The sequence below is a fragment of the Panthera onca genome, chromosome B1, assembly GCF_046562875.1.
Source record: "Panthera onca isolate mPanOnc1 chromosome B1, mPanOnc1 haplotype 2, whole genome shotgun sequence".
Classification (NCBI taxonomy): Eukaryota; Metazoa; Chordata; class Mammalia; order Carnivora; family Felidae; genus Panthera; species Panthera onca.
In genome coordinates, this window is record NC_138342.1 from 102,602,661 (window position 1) to 102,628,027 (window position 25,367).

Genomic DNA, 25,367 nt, shown 5'->3' on the forward strand with positions numbered 1-25,367 from the left:
AAGCGACCCACCACTCCTCTAAATTTAAAGGAGATGCAAAGGAAGATATTGTCTTTCCACCTCCTTATGACTTGCCAACCTCCCTCCCTGCTCCCCCTGAGCTTGAAACTCCTCCCCCATCTGTCTCTCTGCCCAGGCTGCAGCCCAGCCTGAGCCCCTGCCTCTGCATTCGGTGCCGCCCATCTCCCCACCCCTCTCAGACCCAGAGAATCCTCCCCCACAGGGGCCAGCAGCCAGAGTGCACCCCAGACCCAGACCTAACACTCTCCAAATGCCTGCAAGGGAGACAAGAGAGCCTGAAAGATAGAATGAGGACAGAACAGTCCAGCCCAGCCATTCCATGATGTATTATCAACCTTTCTCTACAACTGACCTCCTCAATTGGAAACACAACACTCTATCATACTCTGAAAAGCCACAAGCAATGGTCGACTTGATGGAGTCCCTCTTCCAGACCCACTGACCGACTTGGGAAGATTGTCAACAGTTACTCCACACTGTGTTTAAGAGAGAAGAAAGAAGAATGAGAGAAACACAACAGTACCTAAAAGATCACTTACCTCTGGGGATTAATGACCCTGCTGTCTGGGTTCGAGCTGCTGCACCTAAAGAACGCCCAACATGGGATTTCACCACAGAAGAAGGACAGGCCCACATCCGATGATACCAGGAAGCCCTCCTTCGGGAAGTCCAAGCTGGAGCCAAAAAGCCCATGAACATGACTAAAATATCGTCAGTCACACAGCACCCTGGGCAGTCTTCCGGAGACTACTATGAAAGATTATGTGAAGCATACCGCGTATACACCCCATTTGACCCCGAGGCACCAGAAAGTCAACAGATGGTAAATACCTCTTTTGTGGCACAGGCTGCCCCAGATATCAGAAGAAAACCAGAAGTTGGAGGGCTTTGACGGGATGAATATCGCTCAGCTGATAGAGGTCACCAATAAAGTTTTCATGAACAGAGAAGTCATAGCCAAAAGAGAAGCAGAGAGAAGACTAAAAAAGAAGGCCACCCTTCTCGCAGCAGCACTAAAACAAACAGATGCCGCTAAGATAGGAAGGTCCCAACCACCAAAAGGGGGAAACCCAGAGCCTCCTTAGCAAGGGACCAATGTGCATACTGCAAAGAGAAGGGACACTGGAAGAATGAATGCCTGAATCAGAAGGGGCCCTCAAAACCCAGCCAATATCAGGAGGAACCTCGAGGCGAGAACCTCGTTGGTCTGGCCAGGGTAGAATCAGACTGAGGGAGACTGGGCTTTTTCTCTCTTGGCCCCCATGAGCCCACGGTTGAAATGAAGGTAGGGGGCCTAACAATAATTTTCATGGTTGACACTGGGGCTGAATACTCCATTGTTACTTCCCTGGTGGTGCCCTTAAGCCAAAAGACAGCAACCATACTTGGGGCTACTGGGACACAGGCGATGCAGCAGCCGTTATGTCAGGCTCGACAATGTGAACTTGAGGGTCACAAGGTCCGGCATGAGTTCCTCTACTTACCTGACTCCCCGATTCCTCTCCTGGGCCAGGATCTGCTCTCCAAACTTGGGGCCCAGGTAACTTTTGAACCCACTGGACACACTAGCCTCCAATTAAACCCAAGGCAGAAGGAAACCCTGGTCTTGGCAATTACCCTGCCAAGAGAAGAAGAATGGAGACTATTCTGCACCCAGGGTTTACCCTGGGATTCAGAATTCAGGTTTACATTCCCCTCTGTATGGGCTGAAGATAACCCACCTGGACTAGCTTGGAGTCGGGCCCCCATCATTGTTGACCTGATCCCTGGAGCCCAAACTCAGAGACAAAGGCAGTACCCCCTTCCACTAGAGGCTAGAATGGGTATACAAGAGCACCTGACCAAACTCAGAGAAGTAGGTATTCTAATTGAGTGCCAATGAGCTTGGAATACCCCACTCTTGCCAGTCAAGAAGCCAGGAGGAGGAACTGACCAGTACGGGATTTGAGGGCCATTAACAAAGTGACTGTTTCCTTACACCCAATGGTTCCAAACCATTTGGCTTTCCTCAGCCAAATAGCAGGGTCAGCCAGATGGTTTACATGCCTCGACCTAAAGGATGCTTTGTTCTGCCTCCACCTGGCTCCTCAAAGTCAACCATTGTTTGTCTTTGAATGGGCTGAGCCTGTTACAGGCTCCAGATGCAGCTGACCTGGACACGACTTCCCCAAGGTTTCAAGAACTCACCCACTCTTTTTGGGGAAGCACTAGCTGCAGACCTCACCGACTTCCCAAGGGAAACCACAGGGTGTGTCCTCCTCCAATATGTAGATGACCTTCTCCTTGCCAGCAACACCCAAGAAGACTGTATGAAAAGTACCAAGGCCCTCCTGCAGCTCCTGTCCTACTCGGGGTATCGGACCTCTTGGAAGAAGGCACAGATTTGTCAGCAGCAGGTCTGATACTTAGGCTTCCTCCTCACAAAAGGAAAAAGAGAACTAGGACCAGAAAGGAAGAAAGTTATCACCACACTGCCACAGCCCCAAACAAAACAAGGCTTGCGTGAATTTTTAGGGGCTGCAGGGTTCTGTAGCATTTGGGTTCCCAGATTCTCAGCCATAGCGAGTCCAGACCAGGAGCCCCTCGCATGGACTTCAGAGGCAAGGGCCACTTTCACAGAAATAAAGTTGGCTCTGGGATGAGCCCCAGCCCTGGGTTTGCCTGACATAGAAAGGCCCTTTAACCTCTTCTTACATGAAAAGGACAAAATAGCCCTTGGAGTGCTCACTCAGAGCATGGGGCCTTGGCAATGGCCAATGGCCTACCCGTCAAAAAAAACCTTCATCCTGTGACTAAAGGACGGCCACTGTGCCTCAGAGCGCTGGCAGCCACAGTCCTGCTCATCAAGGAGGCAGACAAACTCACACTGGGACAAATGCTTAATGTTAAGGTCTCACATGCAGTCATGTCCCTCGTGAGCACCTAAGGATATCGTTTCCTCTCCAATTCTCAGCTGACACAATACCAAGGCCTTCTCTATGAGAACCCACGGGTCACTCTCAAAACAGTAAGAACACTAAACCCGGCCACCTTCCTTCCCATGGAGGAGGGAGAACCCGACCACAACTGTTCCGAAGTAGTGGATGAAGTCTACACCATCTGCCCAGACCTCCAAGACTAGGCTATAACAAGCCCGGAGATCACCCTGTTCAGCAATGGGAGCAGCTATTTACAAGAGGGCAGTCAAAGAGCAGGATATGCGGTAACCACAACCACTGAAATTCTGGAAGCCAAGGCCTTGCCAGAAGGATGGTCGGCACAATGAGCTGAACTGTACGCCTTAACCCGAGCCCTCATCCTTAGCAAAGGTAAACGAGTTAACATCTACACTGATTCCTGGTATGCCTTTGTTACTGTGCGTGTACACAGGGCCATCTATAAAGAAAGAGGCTTCCTTACTGCTGCAGGGAAAACTATCAAAAATAAGGAAGAAATACTAAAGATTCTTGAGGCCGTATGGCTGCCAGACAAGGTAGCTATCCTACAATGTAAGGGACATCAGAAAGGAGACGACCCCATAACTCAAGGAAATCACCTGGCTGACAAAAGAGCCAGAACAGCCACCTGTGGTGACCCAGGCAAAGCTCCTACCTACACTATGACTCTTGCGCCCCAGAGGGAAGACTCCCCTCCCTTGTACATAAACGAAGAAAGAAGTTGGGCCTCAACAGAAGGGGGCACACTAAGCAAAGAGGGATGGTGGGTCATGCCAAATGGACACATCTTTGTCCCGCCAAAGATGTGGGAAAACACATAGTGAAGGAATATCACCAACTCACGCACCTAGGGAAAACTGCACTAGAGGCCCTCCTCAAAAAGAACTACTGTATCAGCCAGCTGCCGGCATTATGCTGAGCTGTCAGTGAATAATGTGTAATGTGTGCCAAAAACAATGCTTGGTCTGCCCCACAGCCCCCGCCTGGCACACAAAAGATGGGGGCTGCCCCTTTCGAAGACTTAGAGGTGGACTTTACTGACATACAACCAAATAAAGGGTTCAGGTACCTTCTTGTAATAATCTGCACATATTCAGGATGGGTCAAAGCATTCCCGACCAGAACAGAACAAAGTCACGAGATGGCCAAAACCCTTCTACGGGAGATTATGCCTCGGTTTGGTCTATCTTTAACCATACACAGTGATAACGGACCTGCATTTGTGGCAGACATTATACAAACCCTGACAAAGTCCCTCAACATTACCTGGAAACTACACACTGCTTACCGACCCCAGAGCTCAGGGAAAGTAGAGCGGATGAATAGCACCCTCAAGGAAACCCTGGCTAAATTCCACCAAGAGACTAATCTCCCATGGCCAGATTTACTACTGCTGGCCCTCCTGCGTGTCCGATGCATGCCTGGGGCACTGAGATTCTCCCCTTTTGAGTTATTATATGGGTGACCCCCTCCATGTTTAGGAAAACTCCCAGGAGACCTACACCAGCTTGGAGAAAAGGGAATAAGAGCTCCAGACCTTGGGGGCGGTCCTAAATAAGTTACAGAGATACACCATAGAGAGGGCCCCAATTTCCTTAGGGACCCCTGTTCACCCCTTTCAGCCAGGAGACTCTGGGTGGGTTAAAGATTGGAAGAGGGAACCTCTTAGACCACAGTGGACAGGGCCTCATACTGTTATTTTAACAATTCCTACAGCCTACAGGCTGTACAGGTGATACTCCTACAGGTATCATCCCATGGGTCCATCGCTCCAGAGTTAAGAAGGCCAACTCAGAAGAACCCACAACCTGGCAAAGTGATCCAGATCCAGTCAACCTGCTTAAACTGACCCTCAAAAGGGAAACTGGCCCCTGAGACCTCCAGCCCTGCTCCAGCCACACCCCGGAAGCTGGCTGGCCTGCACACGGCAGAAGCTTGAGGAATCAATGCATGAATCTAGCCCAAGGGTTTGGATGCAGCTCTGCCAGCCCTTGCCCCTTACTGGTGTAATAGCCCTAATCTTACTTCTTACTGTTTGGGCTGATAGAGACTACACTAACAAGCTAGACGTGGGACAAAAGATGCATACTGGGTCTCACATACCTCCTCTGGATGGGAGGATTATTAAGTATTTCCTGTATATTATGATAACTTCTCTCACCCTTACAACTGCCGCTTACCTACTTTGCCCCCAGGATTGTTATATGACAATAACGGGGTCAAGGGCGTTCAGCGCCTTCACCTCCCTCCACAAAGATTGCTTCAAGGGAAAAACACCCACTCTCTGTCAGTCACCCGGTGCCCCAAGGACTAAGTACTGGACCATAGAGATAACCCAAAATGTCAGGAACCCATATCACAACAAGGGCCTCCAGAGAGGGAAGTGAGCTTGCTACACTTACCTTCCTCAATGGGGGATCTCAGATGGGGAGGAGTGAAAGACAGGGCCCTTCAAAAAGTTATAAAAGACACCCAGGATAGGGTAATACAAGCCATAAAGGTGACCACTCCCCCGGCAGCCTACCAAGGTTTGAAACTTTCAGCCGTCAACCAGATGCTTACCAATTCCCCATTCCAGCATTGGGCCAACACTACTCTATAAGCCCTCCATAAAATAGATAATCACACCCAAACCTGCTGGATGTGCTTGCCCCTCAGCCAGAGGGCTTACTTAGCCATTCCCATCCCTTTGACCTGGGAAGCTCCTGAAAATCTCAAAACCAACACCTCTGTCTTAATTGGACCCCTGGCCACTGGGATCTTTCTCACAAATGCCGACAATCTAGTCTGTACAGTCCCTGAAGGTATGAACAGTACCTCTCTATGCAGAAGAAATATAACCTTAAAGAGGAATGCAGCCCTGTGTTCAATCCCTGGGGTGTTCTATCTGTGTTCTAATTCAGCCTACCAATGCTTAGAGGCCAACTGGACTCAGATATGTTATTCCAACTTCCTAACTCCAGAGATATCCCTTTACACTGTAGATCTGCTCCTAACAGCCTTTAGCCCCAAGTCCCAGGCTAAACAGACAGTCCTGCTACCCGTTCTGATAGTAGCAGGAATTGCAACAGGAATAGGAACCGCAATAGGAGGCATAGGTTCATCTGTAGGACTATACCACAGACTATCTCAAGAGATAAATGAAGACATGGAATGGGTGGCAGATTCTCTGGTAACCTTACAAAGCCAAATAAACTCTCTTTGGAGGGCGGCAGTGACCCTCCAAAATAGGCAAGTCCCTCCATCTCCTCGCTTCAGAAAAAGGAGGGACTTGCATCTTTCTGGGGTAGGAATGTTGCTATTTCGTAAACCAGTCAGGAATAGTTACAACTAAGGTTAAGGAACTCAAGGAAAGAATTCAACGTAGACAACAGGAAAGTATCAATCAATGGAAAGGATGGGATCTCACGGAATGGGCATCCTGGCTTCCTGTCCTGGCAGGGCCCCTCCTCTCCATAATTTTACTTGTATCCATCAGCCCCTGTATACTGAATGCCCTAGTATGTTTTATTGATAACACTTTGGTGTTGCTCACCAAACTACTGCATGTATGTTAGCCTTCCGAGAGTACCAACCTGTAAAACTGAAAGGTGATGCCTTCTAAAAGTTTTTTTAAAAGGCATCAAAGGGGGGAATGTTGGAGAAGTGAATAAAGTACGCCAAAGATGGCCGACGAGGCTAAAACAGACTCTGGTCTCTAGTGTAGAGACCCCTCCTACGGGTTCTTCTTCTTTTGTTTGCTGTGTGCACAAAAACCCCCACAGATATGGAAGCTGACGACTATAAATTACCCTCCCCACTTGCACTCAGCGCTCAGACCTTTGGAGAAACAGTCTCCTCTGAGCCCGCTGGTGTTAAATAAATCTCTGATCCACCAAGATCTCCGAGTACCATTTGGTTTTTCTGCCAGCATTCCAGCCTGGTTCTGTAACATGAGGAGCAGGTTTGCAAATGAACACACATCCTAAAGGCTGACTGTAATCCTCTCCAAAGACCGGTCTTCTCATTCTCCCCTTGTGTGACCCAGATCGCCAGTGTCCCTCAGAGAGGAGTTCCACACGTGTCTGGTGCCTGCTTTTAAGGCTGCCACCCAGGAGACACCCTTTTGTCACCTGGCTCTAGGGACCAGTAGGGCTTGCATTCGTGGGTCCCAGGAGACTGGGACAAAGGGAGCAATGGTGCACGACTGGCTACCACACCCAAACGCGGAGACACTAGACCGAAACACACCCCCAAACTTTTTGTTAAAGAAGCCTATTTGCTGGTCTTGGAGCTTCAGCCTGAGGGGCAGGCTTCTGGTTTAACACACACCTAGGGGCCTGCTGAAGTGCTCTCCAGTGACAGAGGCCAATGGGCACTATCATTGCAGCTCCCCTGCCTTGCTGTGGTTCACTGGGACTCCTGGATGGGAGCTTGTGCACTCGTCTGATTTTTACAGCTGCCACCCAAGGGACACCTCCCAATTACCTGGTTCTAGTAGTCGGCATGGCTTGTGCTCATGGCTGAAGGGCTGTTACAAATGGTGAAGTAGTTCTTACCCAGCCACCCACCCCAGGGCATAGCACAGAGACAGCAGAGTGAATAGTGCCCAGTCTTTCTGTGAAAGAAGCCTATTAGCTTATCTTCATAGCTGGGGCCTAACAAGTAGGATTCTCTCCTTTTTTTTTTTAATTCATTTTTGAGAGACAGAGAAACAGAATATGAGCAGGGGAGGGGCAGAGAGAGAGGGAGACACAGAATCCCAAGCAGGCTCCAGGCTCCGAGCTGTCAGCACAGCACCCGATGCTGGGTCCCGTGCAGGGCTCGAACTCACGAGCCGTGAGATCATGACCTGAGCCACTTAACTGGCTGAGCCACGCAGGCGCCCCATAAGGGGTAGGATTCTAATAAAAAATATACCTAGAGGCTGACTAAAATTCTTTCCACAAACCAGGGAGGCTGGCAGGTGCCATCTTCATTCCCTCCCTTGCCCCACTCCATGTTCCTGGTGTCCAAGAAAGGAGTTTGTGTAGATGTATGGTGCACTGGCTTTTGTGACTACTGCCGGAGGACACATCCCTTGATAGCCTGGCTCTGGAGGCCTGGAGGGCTCTGTTCACCAGTTCAGTGAGAGTGTACCAAACTAAGAAATAGTTCTTAACTGGCCGTCACCCTAGGACTCAGTGTAGAGAAAGCAAACAGAAATGCCCATCTCTCAGTCTTCCCCTAAAAAGGGGATTTTTACATGCTTTAAAAGCTTCTGCCTGAGAATCTGGATTCCAATTAGCCTGAATCTAGGTAATGACTGAGATTCACCCCCACCACCCTTTAGGACCCTAAATGGTCTTGGTGCACCTTCAACTCCTGGGAGCCACTAAGAATAAAAGTAGGCTGCTTGAACAATTACAAAGATTTGAGAGACAAGTCCGTATTCGTTGCAGAATTATTGACAAATTGCGAAGACCCGGAAGCAACCTAATTTCCATCAGTGGATGAATGGATAAAGAAAATGTGATATATATAGACAGCACACTATTATTCAGCCATAGAAAAGAAGGAAATCTTGTCATCGGTGACAACATAAATGAAACTTGAGGACATTATGCTAAGTGAAATAAGTCAGAGAAAAGATACTCTATGACTTCTATGACATGTGGAATCCAAAAAGTGACAACAAAAAAACAAAGTTATGGAAAAAGAGATCAGATTTGTGGTTACCAGAGGTGGGGAATGGGGAACGGGGTAATTGGGTGAAAGTGGTCAAAAGGTACACACTTCTAGTTATAAGATATGTAAGTACTGGGGATATAATGTACAACACTTAACACTGTGTGATCTCACATATTTGAAAGTTAAGAGATCCTAAGAATTATCATCAAGGAGAAAACTTTTTTTTTAATTTATATGAGATGATGGATGTTAACTAAATGTATTATGGTAATCCTTTTGCAATATATATGTAAGTCAACTCATTATGCTGTATACTTTAAACTTACACAGTGATGTATGTCGATTATATCCGAATAAAACTGGAAAAAAAATATGTAGGCAATTGATTCTCAACTTGGCTCTGCATCAGAATTGCTTATGGAAAAAAAAAAAAAAAAGCAATGTTATATGTACATATAATTTTTAAGGCTCCATGGTTATTCTAATTAGCAGCCAAGGTCGTAACAAGAACAAATTACTACTTAAAAATTTCCAAAGGGAGAGCAGTCCACTTATAAAAATGTCTTATTATTAGCAATCACATGCTTTTAAAAAATGCTTACCTAAGGGTGTCAGTGCAAAAAAGGAAACTGACACCAATTCAAGAAGCAGTTTGAAAGCAGAAAACTGAAAGGTAAATATTATAAGAAAGAAAGAAACTGCTTCTTTCTAACAGATGTTGCCTGCTTTTTTATCTCAAAGAAGGTAGCAGATGAAAATAGGAAAAACAAGTTAATAATAGGAAAGAGAAAAGTATGCTCTGAATTTTTAGGTTGTTTTATTTTATTTTAATTTTTAGGCTGTTTTAAAATAGCTTTTCTACTAAGCAACTAGCATCCTAAGCATCACCTTAATTGATGCTATATATGCTATAAATCAATCAGAGACCCCTTAACCTCTCTCTCGTTCCACATGCAGAGGGATGCAGCTGCAATTCACATTTATCACCCAAAAGTCAACTGCAAATTCAGCTGTCAGGTGACACCATTGCCAATGACTAGCTTGGAAAAAGATATCATTGCTAATGGTATTATGCTCAGTGAAACAAGTCAGAGAGAGAAAGACAAATACCATATCATTTCACTCATATGTGGAATCTAAAAAACAAATGAATAAACAAAGAAACAAAAAGCAGCACCAGACCTTAAGTACAGAGAACAAACTGATGGTTACCAGAAAGGAGAAGGACAAAGGGATGGGCAAAATGGGTGAAGGGGAGAGGGAGATACAGACTTCCAGTGATGGAATGAAGAAGTCATAGGAATAAAAGGCACAGCATAGGGAATATAATCATTGGTTTTGTAGTAGCGTTCTATGCTAACAGTAGTAGCTACATGTGTGGTGAGCACAGCATGACCTGTAGAGTTGCTGAATCACCATGTTGTACACCTGAAACTAATGTAACATTGTACCAACCATACTCAAATAAAAATGATTTTTAAAAAATTTTTCTGAACACATACAGATAATTCAGGAGGAAGGAAATGTTTATTTTTCATTAATCTTTTGAATGCAATCTTTTGAATGAAACCAGGTTTAATTTAGTAGCAAACTTGATTAGTAACACTTCCAGGAGTTCATAATTTCAAGGCTAGAGTTCCGATTAAGGAAATAGGGTTATCAATTTAATATAAATGAAGTTTTTTAAAAAGGCTAAAAGCGTCTCATCTTTTAAAAGAAAGTATAAATGACACAGACTTTAGACTTTAGTAACATAAGTACACTTCAGTACTATAATAAACAAAGAGAAAGATCTTAACTGAATATCAGAAAGAAGCACCACTATTTTTCTTCTGCAACATGTATGTTTTGGTCATTAGCATACTAGCATGAATAAGGCAATGTGTCAAGCACCAGCATACAGAAAGTGCAGCGAGATGTGAAGGAGTCATGGCGGCGGTGGTAGGCACGGCACAGGAATCTCTTTCCAGCTGGTACCTCAGTCATCTTCTCCCCCACACAGCAGCAAGAGGGCTTTCTTATAGTCCCCAGACGTATCACCCTGAAACCCAAATGTACTCCATTAAGCTCTGTGAGTCACAGAAGCTTCAGAAAATAAAAAACTAAATGTCTGGCAAAAAGTTTTATTCATGTGACTTTTCTCTCAAGTGGATAATCTCTGTGTATGTGACTTTCACATCAGGAATGTTATACCAGGAGTTTCCTACCAATGTAACATATGTTTAATTTCTAATTGCACCCCTTAAAGGCACAGCTCTAAGACAATGAAGTACGCTCTTCTTCAGTTAGTAATACAGAGAACAAGGAAGATTTTACAATGATATTCAAATCAAGGTTTCTAAACCTCTAAGTTTCTATCATATACTCTGTGTCTGGCTAAGGGAGGCAAACCTGGGACTGTGTGGCTGTTATGTCTTTGCTTCAAAGACAGAGGAGCAGGATAAGCTTTACCTCTGCTTATCTCATATACAGATATGTAGGATAAATTAATCTTTCAAGCTCAGAGTGCATACAAGAACTCTCCAGTGTCCTTCAACCCAGCCACACCATACACACACACACACACACACACACACACACACGCACACACACACAAAGTTCAAAGCTTGCTCAGTTGAGATTCTGCTTTGCATATGGCCCACTTTCCCCTTTATTAAAAGAAAGAAGAGAGAGTGAAAAGAGAGAAAGGAAAGAAAGTCAAAAGGCCTTAAGCCAACTTTAAATTTAGGCCACAGTCTCCCTTGCTTTTAAAGAGACAAAAATGATAGTAATACCCAAGCTCTTTACTTATTTCTGATATAACCTGGTTGGTTGTTTCCTGAACTATGAACCAATACCACAGACAAGCTGATAACAGACAATAAAGAAAGGAAAGTCTGATATGGGAGGAAGGAGGAACTAATAAAGACAGTTGGAACTGATAAAAGAGAGAAAGAACAAACACCTTATCATCAGGGGCAGGGGTTGGGTTTGTTGAGTCATCTGTCACCACTACTAAATAATGCTGCTAGGCTCACCAAAAGCCTCAAGCCTTACCAAGAGCCAATCTTTCACTTGGGAGCTATCATCCGGACTTTAGGAAACATTATGCCAAGTTTCATAAGTCATAGCTCTAATCACACGACTAAAATTGTAAACTTTAAGCAAGAACTGGGTTCTCTCATCCATGTCTTACCTGCTATCTATTGTTCTGCTCTGGATTTCTGAACATAATTTAAAGAAAGATTCTACTACCTTAATCATGGAATAAAGAGAGGTGGCAAAATTCTTCCGGAACTCCTTCCTAATGTTAAACAAATCAATCTCGCTCCTGGACACCACGACTCTGATGAGGGTATGATCATCTGTCCCAGCTCCCTTTAATAAGGAAAGAGAGGAACATTGTTTAAAAATGTCAAATATGGCATCAAACTCTCCTGGGTTAGGATGAATCAATAAAGTAAAACAATTTGGTAGCATGTTTTAAGGGGAATAAAAAAACCCAAAGTCTATCATTTAAATCATAATAATATGCAAAGATAACTAGAAAGATAAATTAATTAGATGGAAGACTCCAGGTATGCACTTACCTTCATAGCATAGTAGAGGGTTTCTGCAAGGTAGGCAGGTATGCTTCGAATAGATTTCACTAAGAAAATAAATACAATGGTCAGATGCTATTCTGATAGGAAAAGAATTAAGTAATTAAAAACCAAAAGTTGCTTCATGCTTATTGCTCTACTTTACAAATATAAAAGTAACATAGGCTAAAAAACTGCTCATTTGCAAGCTGATCTGATCTCCTTATTCACCAAGTATTTTCTTAGCAACTGGGTTGAGATTTACTTAAAGTTCTGAGTTCTACATAGAAAGGTGTGTAGGGCAGGACACGTGAATTTTTCAACCCCCCTTTGTTCTATGAGTACCTTTCTGCTATCACAGTTTGGGTGGCCTGGGCTATTACCCACAACTTTCTTCATCTTCAATAAATTATACAGGCATCCTAGAAGTTTTAAATCCAACACATTCAAGCAAATAACACAAGGTAACCACTCTATCTAATCTTCGACAAATCTTAGACTATCTTTCTATAGTCTTAACCTAGGTATTCTCTCCATATTCTTTAATATCCATGATTTACACAGAGCAGCATGAGACTTACCCAATTCAGTAGAAACACCCAGATTAACGGATAAGAGAAAAAGAGTATCTTCCCTGAACATATATGTATCTACTCTGTTTCAGGGCTGCTCAGACCTCAGTTGGCTCAACTTCAGAAACTATCCATATGAAAATTTCTTAATATACAGAAATAACAATCCATGAATTGGGGGTGGTGGAGTTATTCTCTCTTTTCCAACGCTTAAACAAAACAGCCACCAGTAACTAAAAATGTCATTATTTCAAATCTATTGTAATTATGAAGGGGCTGTCTAAAAGTTTTCTTTTAAAATTCATTAACTGCGGAAGTCAAACCAAAGGCTACTATTAGTGGTGGTTCATGAACGTCATTAGCTTATTCTCCAGACAACAGCACAAAACTTGAGATCAATGCCAAATACTCAGAACAAACAGCAGACAGGTTCACTCCAAACCCATATGAAAACTAGGGCCACTGGGAGCTCACAAACTAGATTCTCCCTGGATTTAGACAGTATATACAAACTCAGTTCTTCAATGTTTCTAGATCATTCTGAATATTTAGCTGAAACCAATTTCTAAATTAATTTGAAAATAACCATTATTATATCTTCCATCATACAAAAGATACTTTTTCTAACTCAGATTCCAATATCTCAGTCAGCCTCAAAGTTGTGAGGACAGTATTCAAAAGAATACTAAAATTCCACAAGAATCTGAAATATTTAAAAGCCTCAGATAATGCTCACACTTCAGATTCATAATAAAATAGTAATATATTTAATGCAGCTTCAAAATGACTTTCAAACAATTGTTTCAGTATTTCCATGGGATTAGATGAACTAACCAGATTAATTCATTTCCAACATCAAAACAGACTTTGAATTGGAAATTGAGGAGTTTGCTTCACCCAAATATCATAAGACCTTCCTTTCATAAAGAAAGAAGTGGTTCTTTTCAGATACACCTTCAATTGAATAAATGCTTTAGCTCTTAAAACCATAAATTTTATATACATTGTAAAACTACCTACCAACAGCAAGGAGTAGTTGCTCCAAATTACCAGAAGTCTCTCGGTCAATAGTTTCCTCAATTTGGAATCCTGATATAGTCATGTATTTATCAAACACTATAAGAAAGAAAAATAATTTCTTAATCATGTAAAGATCATTCTGCAAGGAAAGAAGGTATTTACTCTAAGCATGTATTGTCCTACTGAACACAAATCTCCCCTTTTTCCTTGCTGACAGAACCTGGACTTTGTTGTAGAGCCTCAATATGGCAAGCCCTCAACAATGGATTATAAATGTTCTTTGTTCACTGATTTCCTGGCCTCTACTTACTAGTTACAACCAATGAGACCCAAAGGTAAATCTGCTGGAGAGGATTCTGAGAAATTTTTCTTTCCTTATTAAAAAGTGATAAACAGGGGCCCCTGGGTGGCTCAGTTGGTGAAACATCCAACTTCGGCTCAGGTCATGATCTCATGGTTCATGAGTTCGAGCCCCACGTCAGGCTCTGTGCTGACAGCGCAGAGCCCACTTCAGATCCTCAGTCCTCTCTCTCTCTGCCCCTCCCCTGCTCGTGCTCTGCTCATGCTGTCTCTAAAAAATAAACATTGAAAAAAAAAATTTGTTTTAAGTGATAAACAGGTATGATTGGTTTGTCCCTTTCTTCTTGCTATTAAAGTGGTTGATAAATTTGGAGCTTCAGTAGCCATCCTGTGACAATGAGGTACAGAGCATGAGAAAGAAAACCCCAAAATACCAAGGACAGTGGTGCAGAAAAACAAAGAGAGCCCAGGTCTTGCCAAATCAGCCAAGGAATGCTACCTACAGAAAAGCCAATTTTTAAAGCCCCGATTACTAAGGCCACTGAACTCATTCCCACTTGATACCACAAGAACTGATGAATGTCTAGAGATGAGGTCATGCATCCCACTACTTAGGAAATACTGAAGTGAACCACACACAGCTCAGTGATTTGTGACAATAAGAGTGACAATCTAGAGGCCTAGCTCCCTCCTCACCCTCTGATTGCAAAGGGGAACTAAGGATCTCTAGTTCTGTAAACACAAGAGCAACGAAGAGAATTGTGAGATTTCTCATGGCTACCAAAAGGAAGAAATAACAAAAACTGATTCACTCAGTAAGTGTCTGTTAAACAGTACATATTTTGGCACACTGGCTCCTGTACTTTCAAAATTAACCAAAGTACCAGCAGCATACACATTTTTTTTTTCACTCACCCCTTCTCAAATGAGACACACTTCGTGTTCCAAAGATGGTGATAAACTTTTCTTCATCTGTCCCCCATTTCAGTTCTCCAGCTTGAAACAAAGCCTGTGAAAATTTCAACCTCAATTAGTGTATTGTCCCTCCCTCTCATTTCCAGGTTCTGAATCATACCTGTGTTTTATTCCCGTTAATGTGCCCGATTCACCATCTTACACTTTTCATTTCTGTTTCCTAAACTCAATGAGGTGAGTATGGAGCTACTTTGGAGCTTGTCACTGAACTGTGCCACAGATTAGTGAGTCAAAGGAATAAAGCACAACAATGGGGCAAGGTTAAACGGTCTCAAAATGTCTACCATGCTGTGTCTTTCAGGGGCAATGGTGTGGTTGGCAGAAATTTCTGATCACTTCACTCTTGACACATCCACTTACAGACTGGGAAAGAATTTAACTAGAAGCTAAATGGTCTACATTTTCTGTTTTGCTTACTCAGCAGCTATTCAGGAACACATGATAAAAAAATAAACTCCATATTTTCCCTTTTCAACTGCAGTTTAACCAAAACTAGCTACAAAGAGCTTTCACATTTCTAAAAGATCACAATGGGGGTGGGGGGTGAGCCTGGGTTGCTCATTCAGTTAAGTGTCCGACTCTTGAATTCAGCTCAGGTCATGATCTCAGCATTCGTGGGTTCAAGCCCCAGGTCGGGCTCTGCACTGAAAGCATGGGGCCTGCTTGGGATTCTCTGCCTCTCTCTCTCTCTCTCTCTCTCAAAAATAAACAAATGCACATTTAAAAAATAAAACAAAAATAAAAGATCACAATGACTTTTTAAAAGGTTGGGGGTAGATCACAACACTTGGCATACAGCAGGCAATTAACATATACTTGTTGAATAGTTTGTCCAGATTTACTTCTTAAATGGAGACTATATGGTTTTTAGTATTCATATAATTGCTAAAAAAAATAAAATTAAATTATATATAAACATCATCATTAAACCTGATCCCACTTACTGAGATGTGGATAATTTATTAAAACCCAATGCATCAATCTTTAAAATGTCTATACTACCCTTTTATTCATTTCCAGGTAAGTATACCTATTAAGCCAAGACAAATGCAATCTGCTGAGCCTTCAGCTGCCTTTATGCTCACAAGTGGCATACCACATAAGGACAGAAGGTGATGAGATCACAGCACGTGTTTAGATGTAGAAATTTTGATCAGTGTGTTTAAAAATGTAAATTATGGTGAGATAGATCTAGTTTTTGTTATATTTCCAGGAAATTTTAAAAAATGAGTCACATCTTTACACTCAATTTTGAAAATGATTTATTTTAATGATAAAAATAAATAATACCAATCCTGGTCATGCGAGCATGTTCTTCAGAACTGAAAAGAGTTACAACGAAAGTTGTGCAAGTATCTAAATTTTAGAACTACATCATGGTGTTATAGACCTGTCTTAAAATAACTTTTAAACCTAATTACAAAAATAACACATGTTCACCGAGAAATTTTATATAACAAAAGAAAAAAAAAACAAATAAAAAAAATTACCATGAATGCCAATATCCTAAAGATATCGGTTACTACCTCTACATTTTCTACACATAGGTAAGATATACATACACATTGACACCTAAAAGAGGGGGTGCATTCTACACAATCCTGCAAGCATTACTGAAGTACTCCTTTCTGAACAACTATTCCATATTTCTAGAAATTTTCTCTAGCAGGTATGGCAGAGTTAGGCCTGTAGTATGGAAATAATTTCAAAATGGCTATTTAAAATCTCTTGGAGTGCCTGGGTGGCTCAGTTGATAAAGTGTCCGACTTCAGCTCAGGTCATGATCTCACAGTTTGTGAGTTTGAGCCTCACATCAGGCCCTGTGCTGACAACCCAGAGCCTGGAGCCTGTTTCGGATTCTGTGTGCCCTTCTCTCTCTGCTCCTCCCCTTCTCACACTCTGTCTCTCTCTCTCTCAAAAATAAGTAACATTAAAAAAAAAAAAACAAAAAAAACTAGAATCTCTTAATTTTCTTAAAAGAATTATGTTTTAGATCAATACATATTCTAAAACTACTGAGTAAATCATATGCAGTAATGATAATCTTCACATGGAATAATGATTTTAAAAAAAGTTTTTTTAATGTTTATTTATTTTTGAGAGAGAAAGAGAGAGAGAGAGCACAGGCAGAGAAGGGGCAGAGAGAGAGAGAGGGAGACACAGAATCCGAAGCGGGGTCCAGGCTCCAAGCTGTCAGCATTAGAGCCCAACGCAGGGCTCGAACTCAGGAGCCATGAGATCATGACCTGAGCTGAAGTCAGACGCTCTACTGACTGAGCCACCCAGGCGCCCTGGAACAATGATTTTTTAAAGTTTTGGTTTTGTCTTGTTTGAATGTTAAGAGTCCTTTCTTCTAAATGAGGATGGCAAATATCCACGGAGCTGCTCTGGATGAAGGACCCTCACACCTTTTCATCCTCCCCTCTTCCCTCAGAGTAGGCTTTACAGTTTAGCTCAGTTTGATAACCCCTGGTTCAGTGCAAAGGTTTTAGAGTCAAAAAGATTTGGTCCTTGTCCTTATCTGTGAGATCTTAGATGAGTTACTTAATCTCTTCTTGAGTCTCAGTGTTTTCACCTACAGAGTAGGAATAATATTTCTACAGAGGCGTTAATGCAGATTATGTAACTTATATAATGACTACATCAAATAGTATCAGGTCATCAAAAGCAGATACTCGGTAAACATTGATTCCTTCTCCTTCCCCTCTCTTCCCCCTCCTTCCCCTAAGAGCATAGCTTTTTCTCTATGAGCATGAAACAAGAATTTAGAGTGGGGGGGGGGGGGGTGTTGGGGGGAAGAGGTAAAATCAGTTTAAAGCATTAAAAATGTAAGAGAATAAAGTGGATTATCCACAAAAATGTTAATTTCCCAGGTGAATGACTCACTGTGACTTATCAAATTCCTGAAACAGAATGAATCCTCTTAGCGCCAGGTATCGGTAGAGAAAAAATTCAAAAGCTTATAAAAGGGCCAAGTGCCCTTTTTTTGTCTCAGCTTACTCTCAATTAAGAAATCTTAAATTCCCATTAGTGAGAACAGTCCAGCTGCCCTTGCTACAAGAATTAGGTGTGTTCTGTTTCCTAAGGATGAAAGGATAATTATTTTTAACAGGCTGAATTAGTTAATAATAATACATTTCAAAGAATCAAAAACTGGGGTGCTTGGGTAGGTCAGGTGGTTAAGGATTGGACCCTTAATTTTCGCTCAGGTCATGATTTCCTGGTTCACGAGATTGAGCCCCCTATCAGGTTCTGTGCTGACAGCATGGAGCCTGCTTGGGATTGTCTCTCGCTTCTTCTCTCTCTGCCCCTCCCTGCTCATACCCCCTCTCTGTCTCAAAATAAATAAATTAAAAAAAAAAAAAAAATAGAATCAAAGACTGATGGCCCGTATAGCATGTTCTATGTTGTTCCTAATCACCGAAAGTGTAAAGAAAACCTGGATTCTATTTCAGGGATATTTTAAAGTAACTTCATAAGACAGTTTTCGGAGGTATAAAGTTTCCCCTTCAGGGTTCTGAATGGTCATATCTTCTGCACAGCAGTTAAGTGACACCTATATAGACCCGGTACTCAAAATGTGGTCCCAGAACCACAGAGGTATCACCTGAGAGCTTGTTAGGAATACAGAATCCCAGGCTCCACCCAGACCTACTGAATCAGAATCTGCTGTTTTAAGGACATCCCCAGGTGACTCACATGCACTTAAAAGTTCAAGAAGCAATGCTATACACTGAGTACTCTGAGGAGAGAAATCAATGAAATTGAGGTAAAAATGCACTGTTTCCACTCCCTAGCCTCACACTGCAGCAATGCTCTCATTACATCACCAGCTATGCTGAGAAATCAGCCTACTGCTAATGTAAGACTCACTGCATTCATCTGAGACTACTAGAGTTGGCTTCTTCCACAGTGACCACTAAAAAGCATCTAGCACTCCTACTCTTGAGAGTAGGAGTATGAGAATCACATTGTTTCCTACAAAACCCACAAATAATTAATGCTTGGAAAGCAATAAGGTCATTCCTAACAGTCAGGAGTACAGGTTTGAAGGGATGACTAGAGCTTTCTCCTCAAGGAGCCAAATTTCTTCCTTCAAGAATGCAGAGTTAAGCTAGACCTGTGCTTCAAATCTATATTTAATAAACCTTTTACATGGTACAGGAATCAAGGGAGAGGAACTAACAGGTAAAAACACAGACTGTTGTCTAGTTGAAAGAGAAAGAGCTTGAGGGTTAGACTGGCAAAGGTATGAATCCAGCTCCACTAGTCAGTGGGAACCATGGGATTGATTCTCAAATCCCTGAGCCTCGGTTTCCTTATGGATAAGAGGAAAATCATCCCCTCTACTTCACAATTATGTACTAATCCATTCACCAGTTATATACTGAATGCCTACTAAATGCTAGATCCAGAGGATACAAACCAAACTGACAGCTCAGAGTGCCCTGGGTAAGCAGACAAGTGAATGGGCAGCTTCAATATAAGTTGGGTGGACTGTGACAGGAAGCTGGAGATTCTACAGTCTTTCCTAAGGGCACCTGATATATACTTGGAGGGGTCAGGCAGGGAGATCTGAAAAGTAGCTAACCTGAAGACTGACTCCTGAAGAGGAAACAGTCAGGTGAATGGGTGGAGGAAGGGGGAGGTGGAGAAAGAAAGCAAGAGAGGCTGGAGGCATAAGAAAGCAAGGGATAACAAAGAGGCTTATAAACCATATTTAGGGCTTGAACTTTACTCTGAAGATAATGGATACACTGAAGTTTTAATGTTTTATATAGGGCTGTGACACAATAGGTTTGCATTTTATGGCGGACAGACAGTAAGAGAAGCATCAAATACTGCATAGACAGTCCTCAGTAAATGATCATTTGCTTTCCTTCTGTTTCCAGCTAGACAAAAAGATGCTAACATTCCATAGCCATTACAAAATCAACCCACCCAAAAGAATACTAACGCCTTCTCTTTCCCATTACCAAAGTCAGATTACACATCCAATGGTTGTTTCATAGAGAAGTCAACTGGAGGAGTGAATATGACCCTTCCTTTTTCAATGGTGTAGGACCAACAATCAGAATTGTATATTGAAACATGTGACCAGAGAGACAGGACTATGGTATATGATTCTAGGAATGCAAATAATTCTTTCATTACCAATTTCCAGTTTTCTAGTCTCATGTTTCAAAAATTTCCTAACACTATTTCCTACATTTAATTACTTATGTTTTTTTAAAGTTTTTTATTTTAATTCCAGTATAGTTATCATGCAGTGTTATATCAGTTTCAGGTGTACAATATAGTGATTCAATAATCCTATATATTACTCAGTGCTCATCATGATAAGTATACTCTTTAATCCCCTTCACCTATTTCACCCATCCTCCCACCCTCCCATTCACCTCCCCTCAGGTTACCATCAGTTTGTTTGATTACTTATTAACCACAGTAAGACTATACTGGGGTTTAAAAGCCATTTGAGTATAGAATTTCATTTGGGAGTCACTAAAAAGCAGCTGACAAGACAACAATCCTATTCAGAATTCTATCAAAAGAAAGGTGGGTGAATTCCCAAGTACTACAATAACTTGTAATCTATGTATTCAGAAACCATTTATCACTAAAACACCTTATTTTCTCTTTTTTATCCTCTCCTGTCAAGACACCTACTGCCTCACTGGCAGTGGAATCAATAATACCTGTGCTTTTTGGTAAAATTATCTATTTTGTGAATTTCCATAATCACACAAAAAATACCATATCTAGGTGAAATTCACTATATGTAATTCATTTTATTTCATTTCAGTTTGGAGACAAAATATTTTACTGGCCAGATCAAAATCAGAGAAATATACTTACATGGGTCTTATGATTTATATAGGGCCCATAAATAAGATTATTTTAGATGCTATCACAATATATATTATGATTTTCCATTAGCATGGATTCTTTTTTCATTTATATGCCATTATAAAGTCACCACATATCACATCTCACCTGAGCATCTTGTTCAACTTGTGCTTCATCAATTCTAGCATCAGGGTCTCTATTAGCCTTTAAGAGATAATACCACATTATTGAATTACATGAGCATTTTTATTCAAAAGGCAAATTGATTCCACCTGATGGTTGTGCACACAAAGCTCCTTCTCTTAGGAATAATATGATTTTAAGATAGCAATTTACAATATTTCACTCATCACACAGCAGTGTCTAAAACCAATTTGACCCTCTTGATTTTAAATCCTATGAATGAAAGAGAATAGTGATAACTTAAAAAAACAAACAAACAAACAAACAAACCTGTAAGCTAGCTATTAAAAGTTTAGGTCAGATATTCTGAAACACAAACACAGGCAAGCAAGTACTAGAAATCTATTTAACTAGATTCAGACCAGTCCAGCTTCAGATTTTTTAATCAAACTGTAAAATATTCTCCACCCAATACCTGAAGGAGAACCACCAACATCCTCTGGTAGTACCCTGATGTATCCCCAACCACGTCATCTTCCAGGCTTGAGCCATATTCTGCAACAGAATTATTTCATACTTATTTATAGCTTCTTTCAACTAAAAAAAGATATCCTGCCCCATTAATCAAATAGAAGAGACATAAAGAAAGAAATACTTGATTAGTATAAATGTTCTCTACTCCACCTGTGAGTGCTCTAAAGACTAAAGGCAAATGCTTCAGGAGTGGCTGGTAGAAAACAAATTAAAGTCTCCCAAAAGTTCTCGATTCAAGCTGAAATCCATGACTCAGCCATTTAGAAATGCTCTCAACCAATGCAGTTATGTAGACAAGCGATGGTACAGGAAAGCCTCCAAAACACAACTGATCATAATTTTAAACTTTGTATTGCTTTCTTTCAAATGTTTTACATAATTAGTTTCCAAAGAAGCTCTTCTATAATCTAAAATTCTGAGTTTTTTTTTTTTTTTCTTCTGGCATGGCCATTCTTTCCCCTAATAAGATATTTTTCCTCTATAACAAATAAAGTTAATAGCAGTGATATTTTAAAACATGCCCCTTCCTGCCTCTATTTCCAGTTATTTAACATAATGCCATAGTAAAGAGGAGAACTGGTATCTACAAAAGTCTACAAGCCCTTTTCACTAACTTTCAAACAGCTGCTATTGAAGGCAGCTCAAAGACACTTAAATACTTAATCATTATCTGAAAGCAGACAAACGTTAAAAGCTTGGCACTATTTCTAAAGGTCTAAAAGCTCTAGGGGTGCTTGGGTGGCTCAGTCAGTTAAGCATCTGACTTCAGCTCAGGTCATGATCTCACAGCTGTGAGTTCAAGCCCTGCGACAAGCTCTGTGCCAACAGCTCAGAGCCTGGAGCCTGCTTCAGATTCTGTGTCTCCCTCTCTCTCTGCCCCTCCTCTGCTCACTCTGTCTCTCTCAAAAATAAATAATAAAACATTAAAAAAAAAAACCCTCAAATGTGATTTTCTGCTGTTAAGATACATGTATCCCCTCTGCCTTAGTGGTTGGGACCTATCCAACTGTAAAAAGAGAAGCAGGAAAGAAATATCCAGCACTGAATAGGTAACTACTCAGTTGCTATAAATTTCACACTGTTCTGACTTGCTGAGTTACAACATAATTTCCAAGATTAATAAACTAATTCCAAGATAGGGACCCATTTTCGTAGCTGAAGGCATTCATCTTGTTGGTCTGTTGACTAGGCTGACCATCTGGATAGTCTGCTCCTGCTCAGTCAGGACAAAGAGTCTGATACAGAAACTTTGAGGAGATGAGAAAAGAACACTCTACCTTCACTTTTTATTTCATTTTCTTGGTTCCATTCACATTCAGATTGAAATACAGATTATTTTTTCACACACAAAAAGTAAGGTACACCAAGGCAAAAAATTAAAATGCAGAGTATTCAAGCATTACCATTAGCTAAAATGACACGTTTACTCAAACATTTTCATCAATTCCAATTTGGACACAGTTTCTTTTCCAAAATTCCAAAAAGGGCCTTTTAGAGAACTCTTAACTTCTAGTAACTTAAAACTAATTTTCTCCAGGAAGCAAACCCACATCCATCCTGAAGTTAATGTAAAAGAAAAGCAAACTGTAGGTCTCTATGCTAGTTGCAAGTTCAAAGTAAAAGTAAACTTCCATCTTCGTCAGAAGATTCTCCTAAGTACCAAAACAAATACAGGTATAGTAAAAAGCAGTCTTTTCTTCACTGAAGAAGAAAACTATCTTGAATTGTTGCTCAGTCATTCATTCACGCACCCATTCCTCTAGCAATCATGTATGGCCTGCCTCCTGTAATTGTGAAGAACTGTGCTCACTTTAGAAAAGGGAAACAATGACAGTGGAGATGAAGAGGAAATAACATTCAAAACACTTACCTTCTTCATAGACTTGTTTTATGGCTCTCAGTTCTTCAGGTGTCCTCGAAGCAATAATTTCTGTCAGTACCTTTTCATTTGTCCCAGCTCCCTGTTTGGAAATTTATTTTTAATAGAGAAAATATGTTAATAAGATGAAAGAAATTTATTTTCTAGAATAGATGTTACCCAAATTGCATAATTACATAAATATAACATATAAACTATCCAATATCATATTCACTTCTCTGTATACAAGTTCTATTAGTTATAGAAAGAAAAAATTTCAAATTAATTTTTTCTCCAAAGACATGTTTTTCCTTTTTGGTCTAATGAAAAACAATGGTTATTGCATGTGTGTGTGTGATATATGACACGTAACAGATTCTACAAACTCATAATCGTATCAGTTTCACTCCAAATAGTTTAAAAGCACATGCGGATGAACATGAAATTAAAAAGACTAAAATAGTAAAAATGAAAACTCTACGTAAATTTACAAGGAGGAGCAGTGATACTTAAACAATCTGTACCTCAAAACATAAACCCTCTACCTCAAATTAAATTCTCAGTGGAATTTCCAAAGGGAAATTCTGTACCAAAGGAAATAATAAATGTAGCATTGCTTAGTTATTAGGAACTAGATCAGTACAAAAGAATTAAAATGTGCTTTCTGGATTTTAGGAAAATACAGTTGACCTTTGAACAATGTGGGGGCTAGGGGCAATGACCCCACCCCCAAGTCAAAAATCTGTGTATAACTTTTGACTCTCCAAAAACGTAACTTAGTAGCCTACTGTTCACTGGAAACCTTGCTGATAACATAGAGTCAATTAGCACATATTCGGTATGCTATATGTATTATATATTATATTATTACAACAAAGTAAGCTAGAGAAAAGAAATGTTATTAAGAAAAAGCATAAGGCAGAGAAAATGCATTAGCCATACTGTACTATAACAAATCAATGTATACACAGTTCAAACCTGTGTTGTTCAAAAGTCAACTCTAATTTTAGTTGGTTTTCCTTTTTCTGATTATAAAAGTCATATCTAAATTAGAAGATACAGGCAACAATAGAGCTGAACTTAATTTTAAAAGATAACATATTTAAGTCTTACTCTCTTTATATCTGTTTCTTTCCCAAAAACCAAGCACTGAAAAATCTACGTTTATGCTCTGGCAGAATTTCAATTACTGCTGAGATTTCAGAAGTACTCTGCAAAAAGTCCCTTTTTCAATAACTTGAGATTTTGTTTATTCCAAAAGAAGTACTATAGAAAAACAAAGAGAAAAAGCACAGAAAGCCTCCTAACTTCATAAGCCCCCTCTTTCTTCCACTCCATAAGTAAGAATCCCTGTGCTACATTATCTCCTTGTTGTTAAATCTCACTTTGCCCATTCAAAACCTACTACCAATTGTACTATTTCCTGCCCCAAAGATCTAAACAAAGGTTTTAATGTAATCATATTTATACAATATTCCAAACATCAGTCAAGGGAATACACATTTAGTTATTTGCTACAATGAAATTATAACAAGTTTACCAGCCACTATTTTAGTATTATCCTATTTTAGTATTTAGAAGTACTACAGGAAAGAAGGAAAGGGTATTAGAAAATCTTTCCTATATGAAAATTTGCTCTGTAGCTTTATTTTTTTTAACCTAAAATCATTAACAACATTGTTATTTCATAATCAGGAATTTTTAAAACACATCTCAAAATCAGAAAACAGGCATGAAAATATAAAAAGCTACAAAAATATTAAAATTTTAAATAACCACTACTACTGAGTTAACTATACAAAAAGATTAAATGATGCACTTGTAATTTTCTCCCTCCTTTTCTTCTTATTGCCTCCTACACAATTTTGTCCCCCAAGAAACCCTCACAGAAATAACTCAAAAAATTATAAATGTAATTACCAACACAAAATAATATTATTCATGACAGGAATGTCCCTCTCAGTAAACGTTT

General features: G+C 40.7%; 1 protein-coding gene across 1 annotated transcript in view; it reads right to left on the reverse strand.

The window, feature by feature from the left end:
* Window positions 1-10,439: 10,439 nt before the first annotated feature.
* The window catches only part of ANXA5 (annexin A5), a 29,939-nt gene continuing 15,011 nt past the window's right edge, over window positions 10,440-25,367 (reverse strand). The window contains exons 6-13 of the mRNA XM_060654264.3: window positions 23,408-23,498; window positions 21,479-21,558; window positions 21,028-21,084; window positions 14,974-15,067; window positions 13,759-13,854; window positions 12,176-12,234; window positions 11,841-11,963; window positions 10,440-10,647 (exon numbers count right to left, since the gene is read on the reverse strand). Coding sequence (XP_060510247.1) covers window positions 10,585-10,647; window positions 11,841-11,963; window positions 12,176-12,234; window positions 13,759-13,854; window positions 14,974-15,067; window positions 21,028-21,084; window positions 21,479-21,558; window positions 23,408-23,498 — 663 coding nt within the window. The 3' untranslated portion in view covers window positions 10,440-10,584. The remainder of the gene's footprint in view (window positions 10,648-11,840; window positions 11,964-12,175; window positions 12,235-13,758; window positions 13,855-14,973; window positions 15,068-21,027; window positions 21,085-21,478; window positions 21,559-23,407; window positions 23,499-25,367) is intronic.